This window comes from Thamnophis elegans, chromosome 8 (genome assembly GCF_009769535.1).
Source record: "Thamnophis elegans isolate rThaEle1 chromosome 8, rThaEle1.pri, whole genome shotgun sequence".
NCBI lineage: Eukaryota > Metazoa > Chordata > Lepidosauria > Squamata > Colubridae > Thamnophis > Thamnophis elegans.
Genome location: NC_045548.1, coordinates 34,492,972 through 34,517,530, shown reverse-complemented (window position 1 = coordinate 34,517,530; position 24,559 = coordinate 34,492,972). Strand labels below are relative to the sequence as shown.

The following is a 24,559-nucleotide window of genomic DNA, read 5'->3' as shown; positions in this document are numbered from 1 at the left end:
CAGTAAAATCTAATTTAAGTCACGTTAAATTAACTAATTGGTTTGTATAGGACCAAATTGGATAAAAATAATGCTATAATCCTTATAACAGCTCAATTAGTATTCAGCTTTGCTTAGTATTGTAGAGTGCAGGACAGAGTTGACAGGAAGTGGCCGTGTAATAAATCTATTGCAGAGGTTAGATTACATTAGATTAGATTAGGATTAAAACTGCGGGCTCAATTTTTACTTTCTACAGTGTACAACCTAAATAGTTAGGCTGTACACCTAAAAAGTTGAAGATTAATTTACTTTAATCATTAATCGAAAAAGAAGTTGAGCTCAACCTTCCAAGGTTGGTAAAATGAGGACCCAGATTGTTGGGGACAATATGCTGACTCTGTAAACTGCTTAGAGAGGGCTGTAAAGAACTATGAAGCAGTATATAAGTGCTATTGTTATTGCTATTACTTTAATAATTAATCAACATGACTTAAACTTAATCTCTTTTGGTAGGAGAACCTATAGATGGTCTTCGAGAGAGTGATTATCTATTGATTCATTCATGCCGACAATGGACAACTATTACAGCTCATAGTCTAGAAGAGGGCCATTATGTCATAGGGCCGAAGATAGAAATTCCAGTGCATTATGCCGGTAAGTGTAGCTTCAGTTGTGGACTTCAAAAAACTGACTAGTTAACTTGCTTGGTTTATCAGCTACAAAAAAACTATCCCTGAAAGAAACCATGACAACAATTCCAGAAGATTTATGGAAATACTGTAGTTTATTTCTACAGCATAAATATTTTATATGCTTTTGTTAAGAGTGTGATTTACCTAATAAATTTTCATTGACTGCTAATGGAAAATAGTGTCTTATGCAAAGCTGTTGCAATGTAAAACAAATATTTTACTTCCTGAATAGTTTTTTTTTATTATTATTATTTGAACATTTATAGGCCGCCCTTTTCCCTGAGGGGACTCAGGGCGGCTTACAATCACAAAGGAAAGGGAGTGTAGGACAGTGCAAAAAGAAATGTGAACAAAAAATAAATTAAACAATAAAACTCAACATTCACTCAACATTCGGGAGGGGCGAAAATAGGCTTAGCCCCAGACCTGACGGGCTAGCCAGTTCTTGAGGGCTGTGCGGAAGGCCTGGATGGTGGTGAGGGTACGAATCTCCACGGGGAGATTGTTCCATAGTGTCGGAGCCGCAACAGAGAAGGCTCTCCTCCGGTAGTCGCCAGTCGGCACTGACTGGCGGTGGAATACGGAGGAGGCCAACTCTATGCGATCTGATGGGACGCAGGGAGGTAATTGGCAGAAGGCGTCTCTCAAATAGCCAGATCCACTACCATGGAGCGCTTTATAGGTGGTGAGTAGGACCTTGAAGTGCACCCGGAGATCGACAGGTAGCCAGTGCAGCTCACGGAGGATCGGTGTTATGTGGGCGAACCGTGGTGCGCCCACGATCACTCCGCGCGGCCGCAATTCTGGACTAGCTGAAGTCTCCGGATGCTCTTCAAGGGCAGCCCCATGTAGAGCACATTACAGTATTCCAGCCTGGAGATCACAAGGGCTCGAGTGACTGTTGTGAGGGCCTCCCGATTCAGGTAGGGCCGCAACTGGCGCACCAGGCGAACCTGGGCAAATGCCCCCCTGGTCACAGCTGAGAGATGGTGGTCAAAAGTCAGCTGTGGGTCCAGGAGGACTCCCAAGTTGCGGGCCCTTTCTGAGGGGTGTAAGTTTTGTCCCCCCAGCCTGAGCGATGGTATGTTGGTCAGATTTTGGGAGGAAAACACAACAGCCACTCGGTCTTGTCTGGGTTGAGTATCAGCTTGTTTGCTCTCATCCATCTTTACCGGCCTCTAGACCCCGGTTCATCACGTCCACCGCTTCATTGAGTTGGCACGGGCGGACAGATACAACTGTGTATCGTCCGCATAGTGGTGGTATTTATCCCGTGCCTCCGGATGATCTCGCCCAGCGGTTTCATGTAAATGTTAATAGTAGGGGGGATAGGACCGACCCCTGCGGCACCCCATAAGTTAGGGGCCTCAGGGACGATCTCTGCCCCCCCACCAACACCGACTGCGCCTGTCCGAGAGATAGGAGGAGAACCACTGCAAACAGTGCCGCCCACCCCTATCTCCCGCAGTCGTCGCAGAAGGATACCATGGTCGATGGTATCGAAAGCCGCTGAGAGGTCCAGGAGAACTAGGATGGAAGCATGGCCTCCATCCCTAGCTCCCAGAGATCATCAGTCAATGCGACCAAAGCGGTTTCTGTGCTGTAACCGGGTCTGAAGCCAGACTGGAAGGGGTCAAGATAGTTAGCTTCCTCCAAGGTACGCTGAAGCTGGAGAGCCACCACCTTCTCAACAACCTTCCCTACAAAGGGAAGGTTGGAGACTGGACGTAGTTATTAAGAACAGCTGGATCCAAGGACGGTTTCTTCAGGAGGGGTCTTACCACCGCTGTCTTAAGCGCGGTGGGGAAAGTACCCCTCCGAAGAGGAGGCGTAACAACCGCCTGGATCCAGCCTCGTGTCACCTCACTGCTGTTGGCAACCAGCCAGGAGGGACACGGGTCCAGTACGCAGGTGGAGGCGCTCACAGCTCGCATAGCCTTGTCCACATCCCCAGAGGCAACTTCCTGAAACTCAACCCAGAGATGGTTTGCCAAGTCTTCTCCTTGTGTCTCGGCTGGATCTACTGGGGTGGAGTCCCAGTAGTTTTGAGTATATCTTATAGATTTTGGGCTATTAAACATGAAAATAAACACACATTTAGCCTATCACACACCATTTTATGGAAATCTGTTTTTACAAGTGGCAATGTATACTTTCAGTACCTTTTGGCAATAGTCTGCACATATAAAAGAAACATTAAAACATGGAGCTGTTGTTGAAGCACATCTGGTACATCAAGATCTCCAATATCTGTGGAGATCTAAAAGTAGTAGTTCTACTGCTTGGAATGCAGCTCAGATATACCAAGCCAACTGTTGTTACATATGTGAAAGAAACAAGCATGCAAGAGAGTTGCATTATATGAAAAAGAATTTGGTTCTAGGACAGAAAAACATGGCACATGAAATACTTATTGACCCAAGAAAGATATTTTTGCCTCCAGTTCACATAAAACTTGTATTGATGAAAAAAATTATGAAGGTGATGAAGAAGGAAGGTTCTTGTTATTTGAGACAGATGTTTCCAAAAATAACTAACATCACGATTAAACAAGGCATTTTGTTGGTCCACAGATCAGATACATCATCAATGATAAGTGGGTTGAAGATCTGTTAGTGAGGCAAGAAAAAAATGCCTGGAAAGCATTCAAAAATGTCTTTGAGAATTTTCTAGGCAACTACAGAGCACCAAACTTCATTCAGCTGGTTGACAAACTTTTTACAGCACACAAGATCATGAAGTGCAATATGTCACTGAATATTCATTTTCTGCATTCAGAACTTAGCCTCCTTTCCCCCAAAATCTAGGTGCATCCAGTGATGAACATGGTGAAAGTTTTAACCAGGACATTGTCACAGTGGGAAAATGGTGTCATGGAAACTGGAATCCATCAATGTTGACAGGCTCTTGTTGGATCCTGCAATGAAATGCATCAGATACCGAGTACAAATGAAAATCAGCAGCAAAACACTTTTTGCCCTGTTGAGATTTGCTGCATGTTGAAACATTATGCAGTTAAATACATTATAATCATTAAAAGTTAATTCCATTTTTCTCAAGATTCCTATGAAATGTAATCATTCTGAAATTATAAGTCAGTTTGATGATAAGTTTTTCAGGAAGCGAAGTTTTTGAAAATTATTGCACAGGGATCAGAAGTCATTGTAAAAAATGGTCAAGATCCGCTATATTGCATTAAAATATTATCTAAGGACATGATACCCTTCTTCTATTAGTTTTCCATATGAACTGTGGCAAAGGTGTTAGCAGAGAACATATATTTATTGATTGTTCTGTTGTAAACAAGTATTGGGTAAATAGTCTATTCTGGTGTACTTTGATTGTGCTTAATCTTGTGGGGTGACTATGTTGATAATGCAGATGGAGTGGAGGCAGTCTATAAAATTTTATTGGGTTTATGGAATAAGCCTGGATACTTTAAGTCTGTGTTATGGTTTCCGTTACAATTTTAAGTTTTTCTCATTTCAAAATGGAAGGATATTTTGTTATAATTTTCAACAACCATAGACGAAAGGTGTACCTGGGATTGCAAAAAATTGTTCAGTGATAGTAAATCGCATACTATTGCTGTACTCATTACATTACTTAAAGTTCATCCTGATCTTTTCTTTCTAGCAAACTGCAGGGATCCAGTGCTCAACAGGTTCCTTTTCAAGGTAGACCTATGCACTGTCTTCCCACAAATTTAATTTTCCTTAATTTCTGGGGCAATCGAGCCTTTATTTACTACTATAAACTTTGTCAGCCATGTATATCTCTGCAAACACACTCAAATGGCAACCCACCCTTTTTCTACTATCTTTCAATAAAAATATTGTATTCCCGCTAGTTAATAAAGCGCAAAAATATCAGTAACTCAAAAAAGATCATGTCTTAGAATTTCTGTGCACAGTAAAGGCAGTAATAAAAATCATTGCTGCTGTATGGCAGTAAAATCAATTACAGCTTGAATAGCCCAGAATAGCCCAGAAACCAGTTTCCCAGTGTGTATGTTCTGCATTTGTATAGTTCAATAGACAAGGCTTTTTTTAACTTCTTCCCTGGAGAATGTTGTGAGAGAGTAGAAGATTACAGATTACAGCTGGAGAAATTGTGCAGGAAGAAAGGATAAGGGTGGGTTAAGTTTCATGGCAGAAGGAAGTGGTTGGAGAAAGAGAAAGACGTGAGATTGGATTTACCGTCAGGAGAAATGGTATTAGAAGGCAAATTTTGAATGTTTGATATAGCAGAAAACTGGATAGAGCAGAAAGCTCTATCCTCTGAAGAGCTGCATAAAAGCAAATATAGCATGTGGTGGAAAAGATAAAACCTCTAAGTCTGGACTACCAGCAATTGATGAGAGTCTCTGACAGCTCCTGCCTCAAACTTGAACAGCTGAATGGGGCTTATGCCATAAATTAACATAGGGTCCCCTGGGAAGGTCTGCCTGAGTAGGGCTACTTCAGGACTTGTTGGCCTGACTGAAAGACAAGGAATGACCAGGAGAACTCTTTCTAGAGTAAAAGAACAAGGAAGCTGATCCTAGGTTGAAGTCTTTAGCGATCGCAGAGCCCTGTGCGAGAGGGTCACGTTAGAATTGTTGGAAAGTTCAGCAATGTTATTAAAGATTTGTTTCATGAGATATAAACTTGAGGTGAGTAAGAGATAGGAATTGATGGGCTAGTTGGAGTAGTTTTGCTTGCTTTCCAGCCCATGTGTGGAATGATTGAGAAAATGTAAGTGCTTGAGAAGGAGGCAGAGGTTCTTGCAATGGTCCTGTTCCCAAAAAATGGATGTTAGGTAGAACATTTGGAAGGGCTGGGGAAGAAGGGTTGAAAAGTGGGTGAAATCAAGTTATGATGGTTAAGGAAGTTATGGTGGAAAACTATGGGCTGGCTGGTCCAAATAAAAAAAAGAGGTTGATTTTCTCTTCCACTCAACTCCTAAATCCTGGGTTTGAGTGGCCAGATTACTGAAAACTGTGAATCCTGGCCTGTTCCTGATAAATGACACAATTTATAATTATATTAACAATTAAACTGCATTCATTCATGCATTGAAGATAGATGCCACCTGGTATTACCATCGAAATCTGTTGGATGAGTTGGCCTATCAGTGATTTGCTCTTCCAGCTTTTCTATTTCAAATGAAGCGGTTCCAAGATAGAAAAGTCAGAAGGCAATGAACCACAATTTATCTACTACTGGCCCTTCTCTAGAGATGATAGGCTATGAATGCCTGTATATGAAATTGGGCTGTAGGACTAAATTGGGATTGTGTGGCATCTTGCTGTATGGCAGAATGCCAACCTTCTTAGACCTCAGTGCAGGGTTGATTTTGGAATATCATTGCCTGTTGATAATGGTGGATTTGGAATCCATTATTGTGTAAGGAGATTGATTTCCAGTGGTCTTGTTTAAGAAAACACCACTCTCCTTTTGGGAGTAAGGTGCAGGGAAGTTTTCTTATTGGCCATCAGGAGCTGTGCATGCAATACTCTACCAACAGAAGTGCTAAAGTTCTTCTCCCAGATTCTGTGAGCTCTTTCTGGATCTGGAGCAGAAGTGCGTTGCTTCCAGTTCGGCCCGGATCGGCCGAACCAGGAGTGGCGGCAGTGGGAGGCTCCACCACCCACCCGGCATTTCTGCGCATGCAAATTGGTAGTGCCGAGATTTGAAACCCACCTCTGATCTGGAGGTCCTGATGGGAGTAATTCTTACTCTTATTACTTAAAGGACTATTTCAATTCACTTACTATGGACTGTCTATGCAGACTAAGACTACCTTAAGGTATCATTGATGTAAAATGTAGTACCTGCCTGTTGCTTTCACATTATGATTAGTTCTGTGTGTTGCACTGGTTTTCAGTACGCTTCTGACCAGAAGTTGAAAAACTGCTTTTAACCTACACAACCCTTAATGACTTGACACCAAGGTACCTTCAGGACCACCTTCTTCAGGTAGAACTAGTTGAATGGGCTGTTGAGGTTTTCTCAGCATGTGGGATTGCAATGAAATGACTAGGAAATAGTATTGGGCCATCTTTGATTCATCCGGGTGCAATTAGAGCCGAGGTGGCGCAGTGGTTAAATGCAGCACTGCAGGCTACTTCAGCTGACTGCAGTTCTGCAGTTCGGCTGTTCAAATCTCACCGGCTCAGGGTTGACTCAGCCTTCCATCCTTCCGAGGTGGGTAAAATGAGGACCTGGATTGTTGTTGGGGCAATATGCTGACTCTGTAAACCGCTTAGAGAGGGCTGAAAGCCCTATGAAGCGGTATATAAGTCTAACTGCTATTGCTATTGCTATTTCTAATTAACTTCCATCTGAAAATCAGATGGCATGAACTTTGTCTTCAACAAGACATTTAAGATGGAACTTTTCCATAGCATTTTAATGTCTAAGATTGTTGGATTGCAGATATCAGTGTTAATGAATGTTTTCATAATTGATTTATTTTATATATTTGGTTTTATATGGGATGTTGTAAATCCACAGAGTCTTTGTGGATTTGGCAGTACATCATATCTTAATAACATACTTTAAATAAATGTCTATTTAAACAGTTCTATAATTTGTAAATAATATATAAATGGTCTTACATTTGTTTAAAAACAATGTATATCATCGTATTTAAATTCAATTCAAGTTTATTTAAAGTAATGTTCAGTTTATTCAAGTAAATTTAAAACAGAGTTTTTCTAGATCAGTACCTTAAAACATGTAAGATGCAGTTTAGAAAAAAATCTATTACATAGTATTACTTCTGTTTCCAGAACAATGTGATTTCTTTCAAACGCGTAACAAATCTGCTTAATTTGGAATGACAGGAACAAAATGTTTATTCTGTGCAGAATAAACTTAAACATTTCAAATGTTCTGGTCTACTTGCGCTTTCATCGCAAAGCCACAAAAGTAGATAAGATGTGTTTGACTGGTATTTATCACTTAACCTAACCGATCAACCAAGGAGATGATTTTTATTTTTTCTTAATAAAAAAATCAATTAATAGAAACTGCATCTTTAGCAAGACTGTGCGCTTTGCATTTCCTGCCTGCCTATTGCTACAATTATTATTTTTTCAATATATTTGGTGCTGGCAGTTTATATTTATTTAGTATTCTTAGCTACCTTAGGTTGCTATCATTTGGACACTTCTTGGAGAAACCAAATGTTATATACTTTGTTTGTATTGCCAATGCAATTTAGGATTGGTAATGAAAATTCAAAGATTCATCTACTGCAATTTAGTATACTTAAAGTAGTTGATGTTATTTGTTCCCTTAAGATAATAGATAAAGTAATTAAAGCTGTGTAATAGCCAGATCCAAAACAGGCAAGGTGTTTCAGAACTTGCACCGACACCCTACCCTCACTGGAAAATTCCTTAAAGGAGCCACACCTTTTCCTGGGTTGACACTGTAGTTACAGGATTTAGAAAATATTTTGAGTTCAGGTGGTGTTATGGATAAGTTGATAGGATGCAATCAAACATTGCCACCCTCCTCAACACCTCTGTAACTCAAATATATATTTCTTGATTCCATATAGCAACTGTGCAATCCAGAAAAGGCAAGATTCCTTACAGGAGCTGCTAACAAATACGAGGGTGCCCACAGTGAATCCAAAGCATCTTTAGTCATTCCATATCTCTAATGAGAATCACACTTTAAAAATGAAATCTAAAATATTGCGTGTGAAGACTAATTTGTTTTCTGTATTGTATCACTGTCCACATTTGTTAAGGAGTGAAATTCTAGTGTGGGAATTACTTTGTTGTGAAATAATTCAGGGGTTGTTTAATGTCAGTATGCAGCATTTTGAACAACAACTATTTATTTGCTTAATGTTCCAAGGCAGATTTGTGTGAGGGTGACTGATTTTGTCAGATTTCAGACCAGGCACAGCTGTTAAACTGAGGCTGACGTTCAAGAGTATATAAAAGAGAAATTTCCAATATATCTAGATAATTTGCTTTATTCGAGACAAAAGATGTGCCAAAAATCTGCCTACTATAAAACACAGTAATCAAGCCCTTATGTAAGAGTGCCCATGCTTTGAAGAAGAACTGTGTGAGTTTACTATGACAAACAATCAGGGAGAATCTAGCAGTACTTCCTCCAACTAACCACTTTTGTTAAAAGGATACAGTTTGCAAGCTTCAGCTCAGTTCATTAGAAGCATTGTCCTTTTATAGGATTTGAACTGGGGTGGAGGCTTTAATTCTTTAACATTTTTCCTCCTTCCCTATTCTGGAAAGGGCTTTGACTTTTCTTTCCCATATTGAGACTGTGATTAATATTCTCCATATTTATACTGTGGTTCTGTCTGGCATGAGCAACACTATCACTATACCAACTTCAGCCATTACAGATGACCATATCTTTTACTTAGAAACACCCAGCTTTAAGAGTGTTTCATTAGATTATCTATTCATGTTAGAAATTTAAGAATGGAACTAGATCTCTCTAGTTGAACTTACATCCTTGTTCTCCTTGTTGCTGAAGAATAGAAAAGTTATACTGATTGAAATTAAGTAGTACCGAGATTGCTCCAAGGTAGAATATTACATGATATGTAATATTACTCCCTCCCTCCCTCAGTGTATGTTTCAGAAACCTTAACATTTAAGACAAACAGTGGATGAAATTAGGCTTATGATGGTGAACCTATGGCACACGTCCCACAGATGGCACATGGAGGCCTCTCTGCTGGCACGCGAGCCATCGCCCAGCTAAGCTCCACCACGCATGCACGTGTGCCTCCCACTGGCCGGCTGATTTTCAACTCTGCAGCACGTGTTGTTTAATCAAAGTGCAGTTAAAACACTATACAAGCCATCAAGAATATAACTATATACACCCAACAGGAACAGGAAGTGCCTCACAGGAACAGATAGAGGTAAACCCTAGAGAGGCAGGAAATACATCACTGAACAATAGAGATGAATGCTAGAGAGGAATAAAGCTGCATACAAGGCAGACATAACACCTGTAACAGTGTAGGCATATACAGTGGCGGGGGGGAGCATTTGGGCAGCGTACCCTCCCGAGCCCCCCACACTCTGTTTTTGATCCAAGGAGGCTGCTAGGACCAAAATAAGGTGTAGGGGGGTCCACACGCAAATGTGCAGCGGGAGGGGGAGCACACATGGGGTTGCACGTGCATGCGCAGGGGAGTTGTGCATGCATTGTATTATGGATGTGGGCTCGTGTGCATCTGCTGTCGTACACATGCGCGTGCTTTCAGTGCATGAGGACAAAAGGTTAGCCATCACTGATTTAGGCTGCTTTCTTTTTAAGGCCAATAAAGGAGTATATATGTTGTTTATCATCTTCTTCTTCCATTGTTGACTCTTGGCTTTTTGTTATGGGAATTTCTAATAATACATTTACATATGTTTGTAAAACATATGGAGTCAAATTTTGCATTAGATTCCAGACACATAAAAGCTGGTGCTGGGCTTGTTGCCAGATAAGGGACGTCACAAGACGTCTCTCTTTATTTCTTATTCACTTGTTTGTTTACAATAAATAATGCCACTGTTTTGTGTGTGGTGTGTGTGTGTGTGTGGGTGTGTAATGTGTATGTGTATAATGTGTGTGTGTGTGTGTGTGTGTGTGTGTGTGTGTATGTATATATATATGTTATATTTGTGCTGATAAATAAATAATTTGTGCTGATAAATTATGGATGGTCTCTTGGGACGAGCCGAAGGACAGTGAATGGAAGTAGTGATCTTCCTCCCATATTGGGCATACCGGGGGTTGTAAAATCTTATGTATGTATGTATGTATGTATGTACACACACACACACACACACATACATAAACACACACACATATATATGTATGTGTGTGTATATATATATATATATACACACATACACACACATACACACACACATACACACACACACACACACCTCCCTAACACTCAAGTTTATTAAACAATTGGGTTCAAATAACTTAATAACTATTTAAATTCTAACAAAGCAGTCAGCTGAAAAAATCTAGATAATTAAAAGAAAGTAATATTTTATTTCATTCTTAAATAACCACAATTTTTTTACTAACAGGTTCTGTATCCCTGTTGTGTAAATGCACAGCTTCTCAAGTCTTTGAACCTTGTTTCCTGTTCCACATTGCTTTTTGCTTAATACTTTCTGTTTATCACAGCAACTAGCGAAACCCTGGCTTCACAAAGAAGTACGTCCCAAATGGATGTTGCAAAACCCATCTTCGCAAATGGCGTTGTAAAAATTTAAAATATCCCACAGTTCACTGTGGCACCCTGGAGCATTATGGCACTATTTGGGAACCTCATCAAGAATATATCTTGCTTTCTTTCTTGCATAGTAATATATAGTGAGCGTTGAAAGCATAATGCCTCAGGATATATTGAAAGTATATACCCCACATGCAATCAGTGCACATCCTATCATGTTACTTTTATGAATATTTCTAAATTTCTCCTTTTGCAACTTCTAATTTGCTAGCTAAAATTCAGTGTATGTCAGAAGAAGAAGAATGGTGAGGCTGATTGGTTCAAGATAACTTCCATATGGTGTTCTCACAGTAACTTCCTGATGACTTCTGGCAGGAATAGGGTATCTCTGGCAATGCAGGAGGAGCACACTGGCTCTTCTTGACCTTTTGGTGGCGTTTGATACCATCGACTTTGGTATCGTTTTGGGTCACCTTTGGGAGCTGGGCATGGAGGCCACAGTTTTGTGCTGCTTCACCACCTTCCTCCAAGACTAGTCTCAAGCAGTGTAGATAGGGAGCAAGAGGTTGTGCCCACAGCCCCTGCTTTGTGGGATGCCACAGGATTTGGTGCTCTTTCTGCTCCTGTTTAATATCTCCATAAATGGATTATCTGGGTGAAATAATTCATTGCCACTGATTGAAGTATCCTCAGTATTCTGATGTTACCCAGATGTGTCTCTCTGACCCAGGTCAAGTAAGTGATGCTGTGAATGCTTTTTCACTATGCCTGGTGACTGGATGGGTCTGGATGGGGAATATGGTTCAAAAGACCCCTTGTAAGATAGACTGGCTGTGGATTGGAGGCTCCTCTCTATCTGGGAACTTACTGTCTTTAATCCTTCATGGGGTTGTACTGCCCCAGATAGAACGGGTCGTAGGGCGGCGCCAGGATGTCGAGGAAGGCGGCGGGCCCGGCACCCTCGGCCGCGATCTGGTGCAGGTTGTCCCGCTGCAGGGAGAGCAGGCAGGGCGGCACGGAGGCCGTGTAGAGGTGGTGCAAGCAGAGCAAGGCGCACAAGCGGTGAGGGCAGCCGGGGCAGGAGGTGGCCTCAGGGGCGTCGGCGGAAGCGGCGGCGTTGGGGGCATCCTGGGGCTCCTCGGCTACTCGTCGAAGCAGGCGATGCGGAGGGTGCCATAGAGGACCTTCAGCAGCCCCTGTATGCCCAGGTGGTCGTGCAGAGGGATGCAGGCGCCGGCGCGGAGCATGAAGACGCCCATGCTGAAGCGCGCCGTCTCGCAAATGTGCGTGTAGCTGACGGGCGGCTTTTCCGGGAGTATGGGAAGCGGGCGATCTGCTGCTTGAGAGATTGCAATGGAGAATTTGACGATATCCTGAAGCTCCTGCAAGTGCGCAGTCTGAGCCTTCGAGAAGCCTGAGCCCATACTCACAATTTGGGAGGGTGCTCCGTTCGCTGACGGACGGCCTGGTTGTGAGACTTTGCCCAGTCGGGGGTGAGTGAACGGCGGGCGACACAGGTAATCACGTCGGGGTCACCAAATGTGAAGTACCCGTGGTTCGCCTCATGAGGCCAATGTTGAGAAAAGACACGGACACGAGCTCTCTCGGGATGAGGCGACCCAGATTGGGGGTCTGGGAGCCCCTTTTATTGAGATAGGACAAAGGCAGGAGGAGCAATCAGCATGTGATTTAAGACAGCCTGTCAAACTACAATTGCTAATCTACTGCTCAGGGAAGTTCTGTCTATATATGGTCAAATCCTGGGCGTCGTTGGGTAAGGCACATCTAGAGTGAACTATCAGGATGTTATGTTATGAACTATCAGGATGTTATGGAGTTTGTTTTTTCCTGTGTGGTTCAGCGTGGCTCTGCATGCCCTGTTATGCACTGGGCCATGGGTGACCGCCACACCTACACAAGGAGTTATACGACAACAGGTATGTGATCTGTAAGTTCTCTTGGGACACATCAGTTCTGGTGAAGGAGCAGTGAGTAACTTTGGCTAGAAAGCCCTTTGCTTAGTTTCGTGTTGTGTGCTAGTTACACCCTTTCCTAAATTGAGAACCCTTTATTTTAGTCACATCCATCCTGGTCATCTTCCATATGGACTACTTCAAGGCAATCTGTGTGGGGCTATTCTTAAGGATTATCCGGAAGCTGTGATTGGTGCAGAATGTAGTGATGTGAGCAATTCTGGGCACCCCTAAGGTTGCACTTGTAGCATCTCTGCTAGATAAGCTGCCTTGGGTCCCAGTTTGCTTCAAATTCAAGATGTTTGTTATCTTTAAAGCCCTTCACCAGGATATCTGAGGAAACCCAATCATATCATCCTGTCCCACCCAGTCAGGCAGAAGGTATGTTGCAGATCCCATTGGTTAAATAATTTTTGACTGGCTTAAATACAAGAAGAATGTCTACATCTCCATCATCCTTGCCCTTTGAAACATCTTGGCCCCAGAAGTGAGGCATGCCCCCACTCTTCTGGCCTTCCAACTAGCTCTGCCAATTGTGATGGAGGTCAAAGTGTAATATGTGACCGTGCAAGATGGCTTGTGACATGAGGGTAGTCCCACCATCTTTTAAAACTTGTAATATCTTAATTTTAACTTCATTTTTAACTCTGTTTTAGCTGTGTTACATTTTTATACCACTTTTTATTTTGATTGTAAACTGCCTAGAGTGACGTAGGTGAGATGAGCGATGTAGAAATGTGATAAATAAATAAATGAAAATATGGTTTCATCTTAATTGTAAAGTCAGCTATTTAACAAACACAGATAACAGAGTATATTTAGGTATGAACTCTTACAATATTTGTTACTTTTAGGCAGGTTAGCATCTCTTTCCCTAACTTGATGTCCCCTCGCCTATCCCCAATACAACACTTAACAATTTCTATCTGGCAAGAACAGTAGTAGATCTAACACATCTGGACAGCAGATTGAGGAAGGCTGGAGCAGATCATTGTAGCTTCTTAGAAATGTAACTGAGTGGAATGTTGTAGGGATCAAATTTCCACTGAAACAAATGACTGGCTACTGAGACATCCCCCTTTTTCCGTCCTGCAACATCATGGGACTTCCATACATGAATTATATTTCAGGGCTAATTACTGCTGTTCTGCTGCTTCGAAGTGAGAAGGATAATTTCTGTGTCAAATAAATAATACTTGGGTCAGAGCAAAAATTTGGCAAGAAATTGAGTGTGTGAGCCAAAGTCACATTTTAACAATCAGGCTTGAAAAAGCAAAAAGGAAGAATTTGTGAGTGGGAAGGAGAAAGAGGAACAGTGAGTCTCCACAGCTGTGTTCCAGCTGGCTAGGATTGCTGTGGCCCTTGGATGGGGGAGAAGTCAGCTTCTAAACATTTTGCTTCCTCTGCCATCTTGTTTCGGGGTCTTTAACACAGCTACTAAAAGTAGCAATAGCAATAGCAGTTCGACTTATATACCGCTTCATAGGGCTCACCCTCTGTTATTTCATCTATTGATCAGTTTATCCTTGTCATTACATTTGACTTATTGCATCCATTGATACAAAATTATAGAACTAAAATATATTCACACTCTTCCTTTCTCCCTCTTTTTTCATCTGTTCTTTTCAAAGAACTATTTGGGAGATTATCAGCCTGCACTAACTTGGTGCTTTTGGAAGTAATTGGAGTTCTGGTCAAACATATCTTGAAAGCCCCCAGTTGTCTGCTTTTACATATTTTAACATTTTTTTGTGGTTGGTTTTTGAGAAGAAAAGGAACAGATTCATTTCCTTTGTGCAGGAAGTGAACAAATGTAGCCTAGTGGGTCCCATTTATCTGTATCTCAAGGGCCTGACACTTCAGACTATTAACCAGCTACAGCCAAATGCTCTGTTCCAGACTGTGCCCATTATATCTCTTTGCTAATACACCTTTTTCGGGCTCCTTTCTATGCCATATTACCACCATTGCTGCACTTTCTCTATTTCATTCTGTTTAATTCTATTTAATCCCCAAATATTCTTTTTTCATTTACTCTCTGGTTTTTCTTTATTTTTGTTTTCATGACAAACACTCATTTGCTATATAACTCTTTGAGTTAATCTGTGTGTGAGTGTGTGTGTGTGAGAGAGAGAGAGAGAGAGAGAGACAGACAGACAGACAGACAGACAGACAGGCAGATGGGGTGGGGAGGGGAGGGAGGGAGAATATGAGTGTGGAGATTGAGCCTACTTCATATCCTGAGTAGATGAATGTAAAAACAACACTAATTTCAACAGTGATGAATCCAAGTAAGGCATCATTGCCTTTTGTCATGTGTTTCCCGTGTTCTCTTGGGTGTGGATTTTCTTTGGGATGGCTTCTGAGTTTGGAAGTTATTGTAGTAATGATGGTCTTCATAGGAATTCCAAAATAATTTTGATAGGGAAAAGTATATGCAGTCCTTGGTTGCCAATTATATTCATTTGGTTAAAAGGGATTTTTAAAAAATGATTGGCAAGTATGTACTACATTTGAGGTTTACTGCTTTATCTATCTATCTATCTATCTATCTATCTATCTATCTATCTATCTATCTATCTATCTATCTATCTATCTATGTTGTTGGATTAAGTCATTCTATTTAACTTCCACTCAGATGTTCAGAAACATGTGTGGTTAGGTTTAGAAAATGCTGGTAAGTGTGGTTGGAATCCTCAATCAGAATCCTCCGTATGGAAACCAAAAGCAGTTCATGTCTGGGAACTAATGCCAGTCACGTCACCCTTAACTTATTAAAGCAACTGACATCATAGATTTCTCAGACTGTGACTGAATTGTGTTACCAGGCGATGTCTGTTGCTGAACTGAAGCTTGTTGCTTGAGCAATTTGTGAACAAATACTTATTGTGTACCTTATTCATAATATACAGTCACAGAAAACTAATTGGTATATGTGTATGGAAGAGCACTCCATTTAATTGTGAAAAGCAAGTAATGAAAAACAAATTACTCTGAAAAAAGTGTTCATACAACGTGCTGGGTGTTCTCAGTTAACTTGATTTAATTTAAGGTGTATGTTTAAGTAAAGCTTATCTTCTTGTCACTATAATAAAAATTACATTCCACTCTGTAGAGCGGAAGAGCCTGGGGAAAAACTGTGATCTTGCTTGATTAATTGATAATAAGAGATGGGAAACTAAAGAAATCCTGAAAGTTTTGGCCTTTGTAAATTAGAATTCTAAGTTCTACCAAAAGCTGCTTATAGTGAGGTGGTGGGATCTGTTGGCCATAAAAATGTGCCACAGTTGGTTTCCTGCATTAAAATTCTTAAAAAGAAAAGAAATCACCTTGCTGATACTGAAGTCATTATTCCAGTTTTTCAATAAACCTTTCCCACTTTATTGAATTTCTAATGTAAAAGAACAGAGTAGTATAAATTTGCCAGTTGGATGAGAAAAAACATATGCACCGGAGTTAGTAATAAGATTCCACCCAATAGTGGGCTGCTCTTTTAATTGGATGATAAAAGAACAGATGCATTATTATTTTTTATTCTGATTTTAAAGGGGGAAAGTAATGTCACCAGAGAGCTGGGAACACAGACTACAGAACACCTACAGCTACAGAAAAATATAATGAGTGTCTACTCAAAAGCATTCCTCATAGAAATCATACTTCTACATTTTCAGCTTATATTTCTGTAGTTAAGGCCATTTGAGCTGTGAACACATTGAAAACAATGGGCAATCAGCAGGAGTCAGGTTGGAAGTGTTCAGATCACAATGAACAGTAGAGGTAGTCCTCAACTTATGATCGTAATTAAGGCTAGAATTACAGCCATAAGTTATGTCAATCATGAAGTGGATCACCACATTAAGTGAACACTGCAGTTGTTAAGCAAATCCATTGTCCATGATGGGCATTTGTACTGGAAAGTGGAATCAAGTTAGTCAGTTGTTTCTTATTAAATGTAGCATTAAGAGGTGACACGAGGTTCAGCACTACCATGATTTCACTGCAAAAACAAAATTGGCTGAATCAACAGCTATAGCAATAGCATTTTGACTTCTAAGCAGTTTACAGAGTCAGCATATTGTTCCCAACAATCTGGGTCCTCATTTTACTGACCTTGGAAGGATGGAAGGCTGAGTCAACTTTGAGCCTGATGAGATTCGAACTGCCAAATTGCAGGCAGTCACCAGAATTAGCCTGCATTACTGAATTCTAACCACTGCTCCACTTCTCTTTTATAGAATTTTTGAATCATGGGAAGAAATTATTCCATTTTATTGGTGAGGCCCCACCTGAAGAATTGAGTCGCCTCACTCTAACGAGGATTCTGTGAAACTGTAATAGATTGAGACAATAGCAGTGAAACTGGGGACTAGAAACTAAGTCCTATGAAAAAAGTTGGCCACAGTTAACTTTGAGATTACAGGCAGTCCTTGAGTTATGACCATATTTGAGCCTAGCAATTCCAATTCCAATTGTAAAGAAGGTCACCTTTGACTGGACATGATATTACAACTTTTTTTGCAGTGGTCATAAAGTGAATGCAGCCTTTATTAAGTAAATGAATGGGATGGGTTTTGTCAGAAACCGGAATGTTGGTTTCCAGCAAAACTGTTATAAATCACAATCACCTGACTATGAGATGCTGCAAATGACGTAAATATGGGCCAGTTGCCAAGAGCCCAAAGCAAGGGAAGGCAATTTCAAAAACTCAAAATTGGTTTGTAAGTCCCTTTTGCGACGTCGGTCATAACTTTGGTCACTAAGCAGCAGGTCGTAAGTCGAGAACTACCTGCAAATGAATCTGTGGGTGGACATTAATATCCCCCATCAGATACCTAAAGCCATGTGCCATTTACAAGAAATAGATTCTTCCACTGGAAGTTAGAAAAAAGAACATTACAAGAGCAACTGATAATAATACAGTTACTTGGAGAGAGGATGTTTTCTCCTTCACTGGATGTTTTGAAGCAGAGAATACACAGCCTTTGGATAGGAAAGAGTTAATAGAGATTCCTGCATCAAATCCGAGTTGAACTTTATGACCTAAATGCCCTTTCCAATTCTGTGATCTCCTTCCTTTTTCAGAGCTATCTAAGCGATGAACTTGAGCAAAGCGCTTATCATGAGTTCAGGGAGTAGGTGGAGATTGTTGATCAACAGCAGCAAAAACTGTGTGTATAAAATGCCTTTCTTTGCTCTCATAATATAGAACAGTGGCATTATATTTCTGGGATTAGAAGGCAAAGTTCAGAGGAAATGCCTTCCTTTATCCTACCACCCACTTCCACTTCTCCAACAAGGTTGATTTCTAGTTCTGTTATTGGCCTCCTGCTATTCTTCATTATTTTTTTTATTTGAGGTATCGGAGTTCTTTTTTTTTTTTTTTTGGCGTCTTGGTCAGTTTAGTTCTTGAATTAATTTATTTTATCTGGGTGGAGGGGGAAACCCTTTCTAATTTACATTCACAGAGACATCTTCCATATATTATTGTGCTGTTGACTAAGCTGTTTCATGAAATAAATTTAAATCCAAAGAGACACATTAAGAAATTACTTTCAGAAATTGACACAGTCTACTTGATCGAAGAAACAGCATCTATTTATTTTGCTTTTTCTTGTTTTTTTTTCTTTTACTATTTTAGTTATGCTTTTTAGTTTCAAATTACGGTGTATGGAAGATACAAACTTTTTTTTAAAAAACCTGACATTTTCATCTTTGTTGTTTTAAGTGGTGAGGGGTAGAGAACTATTATCAAAAAAAGAACAAACTATCCATGCATTGAATCAGTGGTTGGCTCCCACAGGATCATTCTCTTAATTAGAGTAGAGATCTAGTAATCCTCCAGGTAATTGATTAACCTTTTCAGGATCTCTCACGATCACCATCACTTACGTTGGCTTCAGACAATAGGCGGCAACAATTCAGCAATCCCAACCAGGGGTAGGTTGCTGCTGGCATTACTGGTTCGGTGCGGGCACAATTTTATACACACGCTCTCTTGCTTTCGCACTGCGCTCATGCGCAGAACATTAAAACATTAAAAAAAAACCATGCCACACCAACTGGGGCACTAGTTTGGAGGCATGGCAGGCCTGGGTCGCTGCCAGTTCTGATGATCCAGGCCAGCAAACCACTACTGGTCAGCCGAATTAGTCCAAACCGGTAGGAACCCACCTCTGATCCCAACAGAAGATAAAATCCCTCTACCCATACAGAAGTCTGTTTAAAATACTCCCATTGGCAGAAAACCAGAACATACTTTTGCCAAATTTCCTGTTGCCTGCACACATCATACACAACCTCAGTTCTGGCAGATCCTGGGTAGACAAAAAGGAGACAAGGTGGGGAAAATGAAGAAAACACATTTTTTTTACCAGCAGGATTGCATAACATCTCCCCCCCAATATAATGTGTGCAGGTAGTCTTAGAGTTATGACCACAATTGAGCCCCAAATTTTTGTGCTAAGTGAAACATTTGTTAAGTGAGTTTGTCCCATTTTACAACTTTTCTTGCCACGTTCGTTAAGTGAATCACTGCTGTTGTTAAATTAATAACACTGTTGTTAGGTGAATATGGTTTCCCCATTGACTTTGCTTGTCAGAAGGTCACAAAAGGTGATGACCTGACCCTGGGACACTGCAACCATCATAAATGTGCATCAGTTCTCAAGCATCCGAATGTAAATCATGTGACTATGGGAATACTGCAACAGCCATAAGTGTGGAAACAGTCACTTTTTTCAGTGTCATTGTAACATTGAACCAGAGCTAGTATTCAACAGGTCCTGACCAGTTCTGGTAGCAGAAATTTAGAGTAGTTAGGAGAACTGGTAAATACCACCTCTGACTGGCCCCGCCCACATTTATTCTCTGCCTCCTGAGTACCAGCTGATCAGGAGGAAATGGGGATTTTGCAATAACCTTCCCCTGGAGTGGGGAGGGAATGGAGATTTTACAGTATCCTTCCCCTGCCACACCCAACCAAGGCACACCCACAGAAGTGATAGTAAAATTTTGAATCCCACCACTACATTGAACGGTCACTAAGTGAACTGTTGTAAGTCGAGGACTACCTGTATTGGGTTATATATAAGAAAGCAAGCTTTAGTGTGTTTTGAATTGGGTCAATCTCTACTTCTGTAACAAATTTGATTATTAGGAGTCAGTGGTCCACAACTCAACTGAGACATTACTTCTGTGTCAGTTTTTAAATTAAATTCTTTCATTTTAGGTTGCAATTTCATAGTTGGTGTAGTTCTAGCATATGTTGCTATGTTACCCTTAGATGTAATATTTTTCCCTTTCCATCACACTTTTGTTTAAAAAGTAACTATTTACATTCTGCTGTCACCCTAATGATATACTTTGTGCCTGTCAGGGGGAGTTTCAAACAAATCTGCCTTTCTAGAATGAAGAACATTTCTGAGAATTTGTAAGGACAATAGTGAATTCTTTGTTGTCCTTTAATCACATTTCCAAGGCTTTTATCTTTATCAAGTCTTATTTGAGAACCAATAAATGCCTACTGCAGACTTCTTCAATCTGATAAATGCAGACATAATCTTGACTGTTAGCCATGTCATTTAAGGTTTATAAAAATGTAGCTCAGCCAGAATCGGGAGAAAGGTTATCTTAAGGAATATAAATTGATATTTAATATGTGCTGTACTAATTTTTTTAGGAGGGAAATATAGAATAATATTAAAGTATTCTTCATATAATATATAAATCTGTTCAACTGATTTTTTTTTAAATTTCCTTTTCCTTCAAGGCAAACCTTGAATTAATTCAAGGTTAATTGCAAGAAATTAGCAAAATTAAAATTTAGAAAACTTTAAATATAAAGAATATTAAAATGTAATATTATTGTCTGTTTTAATAGATAATATGTCAAAAATTCACACCTTCACCATTGCTCCATGACATGTATGGGGTCAAGTGTGTTTCCCCAAAATTACGACATGCCCTGATAATAAGGCCATGCCACATTTTTCTGGTGGGCAAAAATATAAGCCCTCTCCCGCAAATAAGCCTCCTGGACACCCCCCCCCCTCCGGCCAGGCAAAGCGCCGCTCACCAACCTAGCAGTATCCCAAAGGTGCCAAGCCACGGGAACCAGGGGGGAGGCAAAGATGATCACGTTGCTTAGCACCTTTGGGATACCGCTAGGTTGGTGAGCGGCTCTGTGCCCAGCTGAAGAGGGGGGTTGCCGAGCGGCTGCTCTCTTGCGAGAGGGTTCCCAAAGAGCCAGGCACAGCCTCATGGGCGAATGGCTGTGTTGTGCTGTCGCAGCAGCGCAACACAGCAGCCATGAAGTGACCACACTCATGAGCAGCCACCCAGCAAACCCTCTTTCCAGCCAGGCAAAGCGCCATTCACTGACCTAGGGGTATTGCCAAGCTGCGTGAGCGCCTGTTCGCCACCGCCTGGCTCCCGGGCTTGGCGCCTTCAAAATGGCAGTGAATGGCGCTCTGCACAGCTGGAGAATGGGGTTGCACGAGTGGCTGTTCCGCTCTCATCGCGCACCTTCCAGCCTCACAATTCCCTGGCCCATCTCTCTCCGCAGAGCCAGGGCACCTCCGCTGCTGCTGCTGCCACTGCCGCCGCATGGCTTTTTCTGTGGCTTCCAAACCGAGTCTTCCGGCAGTGGCCGCTCTGGGCATACGCTCTATGGTTGTGGGCCAGCTGCCGGCAGACCATACAACCATAAAGCGTATGTCCAGAGTGGCCACTGCTGGAAGACTCTGTTTGGAAGCCGCAGAAAAAGCCATGCAGCGACAGCGGAGGTGCCCTGGCTCTGTGGAAAGAGCTGGGCCAGGGCATCGTGAGGCTGGGAGGCACACGAGCAAGAGTGGAACAGCCGTTCACGCAGCCCCCCTCTCCAGCCATGCAGAGTGCCATTCACTGCCATTTTGAAGGCGCCAAGCCGCGGGAGTCGGGCGGTGGCGAACAGGCGCTCATGCGGCTTGGCGATACCCCTAGGTCAGTGAATGGCGCTGAGCCTGGCTGGAAAGGATGTTTGTCAGGTGGCTGCTCATGAGTGTGGTCGCTTCATGGCTGCTGTGTTGCGTTGCTGCGACAGCACAACACAGCCATTCGCCCATGAGGCTGTGTCCGGCTCTTTGGGAGCCCTCTTGCAAGAGAGCAGCCGCCCGGCAACCTCAAAATAATAAACCCTCCCCTCATAATAAGGCCCAAGCCATATTTTGTGTGTAAAAAGAAAATAAGACCCTGTCTTATTTTTGGGGAAACACGATCCCAATGGAGTGTATTTCATATTCTTGCCTTTTAGACTTGTAGCAGATTTAGAAATAAATGTAATATTGCTCAGTAATCTATAATATTTTTATGTTGTGCTGCATTTTCAGCTTGTAAACCTCTCGGGTTCCAACATTCCTTGTGTTCAGTTTGGTTTGATATGTTTCAAATTTACTTCCGATCATGGTTTAGTGAGACACTAATGTTCAATGATGGTTGATTAAATGAGGAAGAAAGGCACAATCCATTAGGCAGGAGGGAATCAAATGCACATGCTCTTTCAGCTTGGTGGCTTTGTAATGGTGGGGGGAAGAAATTAGAAAAGGAACATATGGAGTTATGCTTTCCTAGGATGAAAGCAGAGAGTATTATTCAAGGCATAATCAAATATAATTTAGAACATCTTAAGACATTTACCCTGGCATAGCATCAATTAAAAATTTGTCTTATGTGGCCTGCACACTCCTACAGTTATGTCTGATTTTCTTCTGAATTTTTCCATTCCCATATACCTCTCCAACTGCTGTTGCCAAGTCTTTCATTCAAGGGGGACAGTTTGGTCAAAAATGAATTTAGAATAATCACATTTTAAATAATAATCTCTTCCAAAGTCTGAAATTAAAGATTTGAACTGCCACTCTCAGAAATAATATAGTCTATCTTGATCCTTAACCCAGCTTCCGAATAGCTGGATTATATTGCAACTGTGGGGTAAAGGGAAGGGGTTAAGGTCTACAGAGTTATTGATTTTGTGCTATCAAATCAGTGTCAACTCTAAGAAATCACATAGATTTTGCCCATGACAGTCTGTTTCTAACCTGAGCATTTTGGTCTTAGAATAGTGTAATCCATCCACCTTGTTGTTGGTCATCTTCTTCTATTTCCTTTTGTCTTTTCTATGATGACTAAAGTGTTCTCCAGACAGCCAAATATTCACATAATTTGTCTGAACTATAATAATTGGAATCTGGTCATTTGTACCTTGAGTGAGAACTCTTGACTTGATTTATTTGATGACCCATTGTTTGTTTTCTTGGCTTTCCATAGCTTTCTCTAACAACAGATTTCAAAAATGTCAGTACTTTTTCTATCCTGATTCTCCGAAGTCCAATTATTGCATCCCTAGAATCTCAAAGGAAATACCATTATTGTACTGTTCTGATTCTTGCATTTCTTTATTGTATTTGGGTTTTTCTTGACTGCTTTTTAAAAAAATTGATGGTTGATCCTAAAAAGACAGAAGCCATCCATTACTTCAGTATCTTAATTGTCAAATCTAAGACTGGTTGATGTACCTCTTGCCCTTAGTTTGCTCTTTATATTTAATTTCAGTCCCATTTTTTCATTCTGCCTCTTTAATTCTATTATGAGAAGTTGCAGATCCTTTGCATTGTCAACTATCAAAGTAAATGAGTCATAATTACACTATTTTTGACCAAGTTAAAATGGGCTGGAAGGGTCACTGAACAAGATCTAAGCTACTTAGAAAGATATCAGTTGCTCACTTTGCTGGGAAAAAGAAACCAAGCACATCGCTGTAGTGCTTTTTCCAGTTAGCTGCTGTCTTCTGGCAAAAGACAGGTTTGTAAAAAAGGCAAGACTTCAATCACAGTTGCAGCAAACATCTTGATTTGTTTGGAAGCCCCCCTCCCCTTTCCTATGCACATTTTTGTTTGTATATAAAGATGCTAGGGAGAAGTGAGGATGATTTGCATTTGTAACGGATGTTTGCTTAGTACAGAGAGCAAATTGAAAAGGTAAAGTTAGAATGGAATAAATAATAATAATAATAAATTGTCAGTCCCTCAAGATAGATCAGACTGGAAAACCAATGCCATGTAGGTCAGTACTACTTTTATTATAAAGCTGTGGTAACAGAATCTTGTAGTTATGACTGTTGCGTTGGTCTTGTAGGCCTGATTATTGCCTCTTCCTCCTCCCCTTTAAGGCCATTCCCTCTTTCCTCTAGAGCAGCAGAAATAGTATTTATAATAGAAATGAGACCTATTCAGTTCTTTTTATCACTACAGGAAGGAAGGGAGGGAGAGATCCTTTTTGAGCTTGTTGCTCATAGATTTTTTTTTAAAAAAAAACAGAAGCATTGGATTAATATTTCTTAATGGAAAACTGCTGATGCATCTTTCCTATAAAAATCCATGTGAGATGGTTAAAGCAGCATGCCTTAATTAAGGATAACTAAAGGACAGCTGACTCATGTAGTTTATTTCTGAGTAAACATGCTTAAAACTGAATTCCAGCTCTAATACGATCTTCCCTATGTATATCATTGTCCGGAAATCTTCTGAAAATCTTCTCTGTAAAGTTAGATGTCATGGGAGTTATTACATAGCTTGACTTATATAGTATATACATTTTAGAACTTTTTTGTTGTATGAGATATGTGAATTTAACCCTTAATATGCTTTTCCT

General features: G+C 40.9%; 1 protein-coding gene across 1 annotated transcript in view; it reads left to right on the top strand.

The window, feature by feature from the left end:
* The window catches only part of GAREM1 (GRB2 associated regulator of MAPK1 subtype 1), a 116,347-nt gene that overhangs the window by 40,605 nt on the left and 51,183 nt on the right, over nucleotides 1-24,559 (top strand). The window contains 1 exon segment of the mRNA XM_032222479.1: nucleotides 496-636. Within this exon segment, the coding sequence (XP_032078370.1) occupies nucleotides 496-636 (141 nt within the window).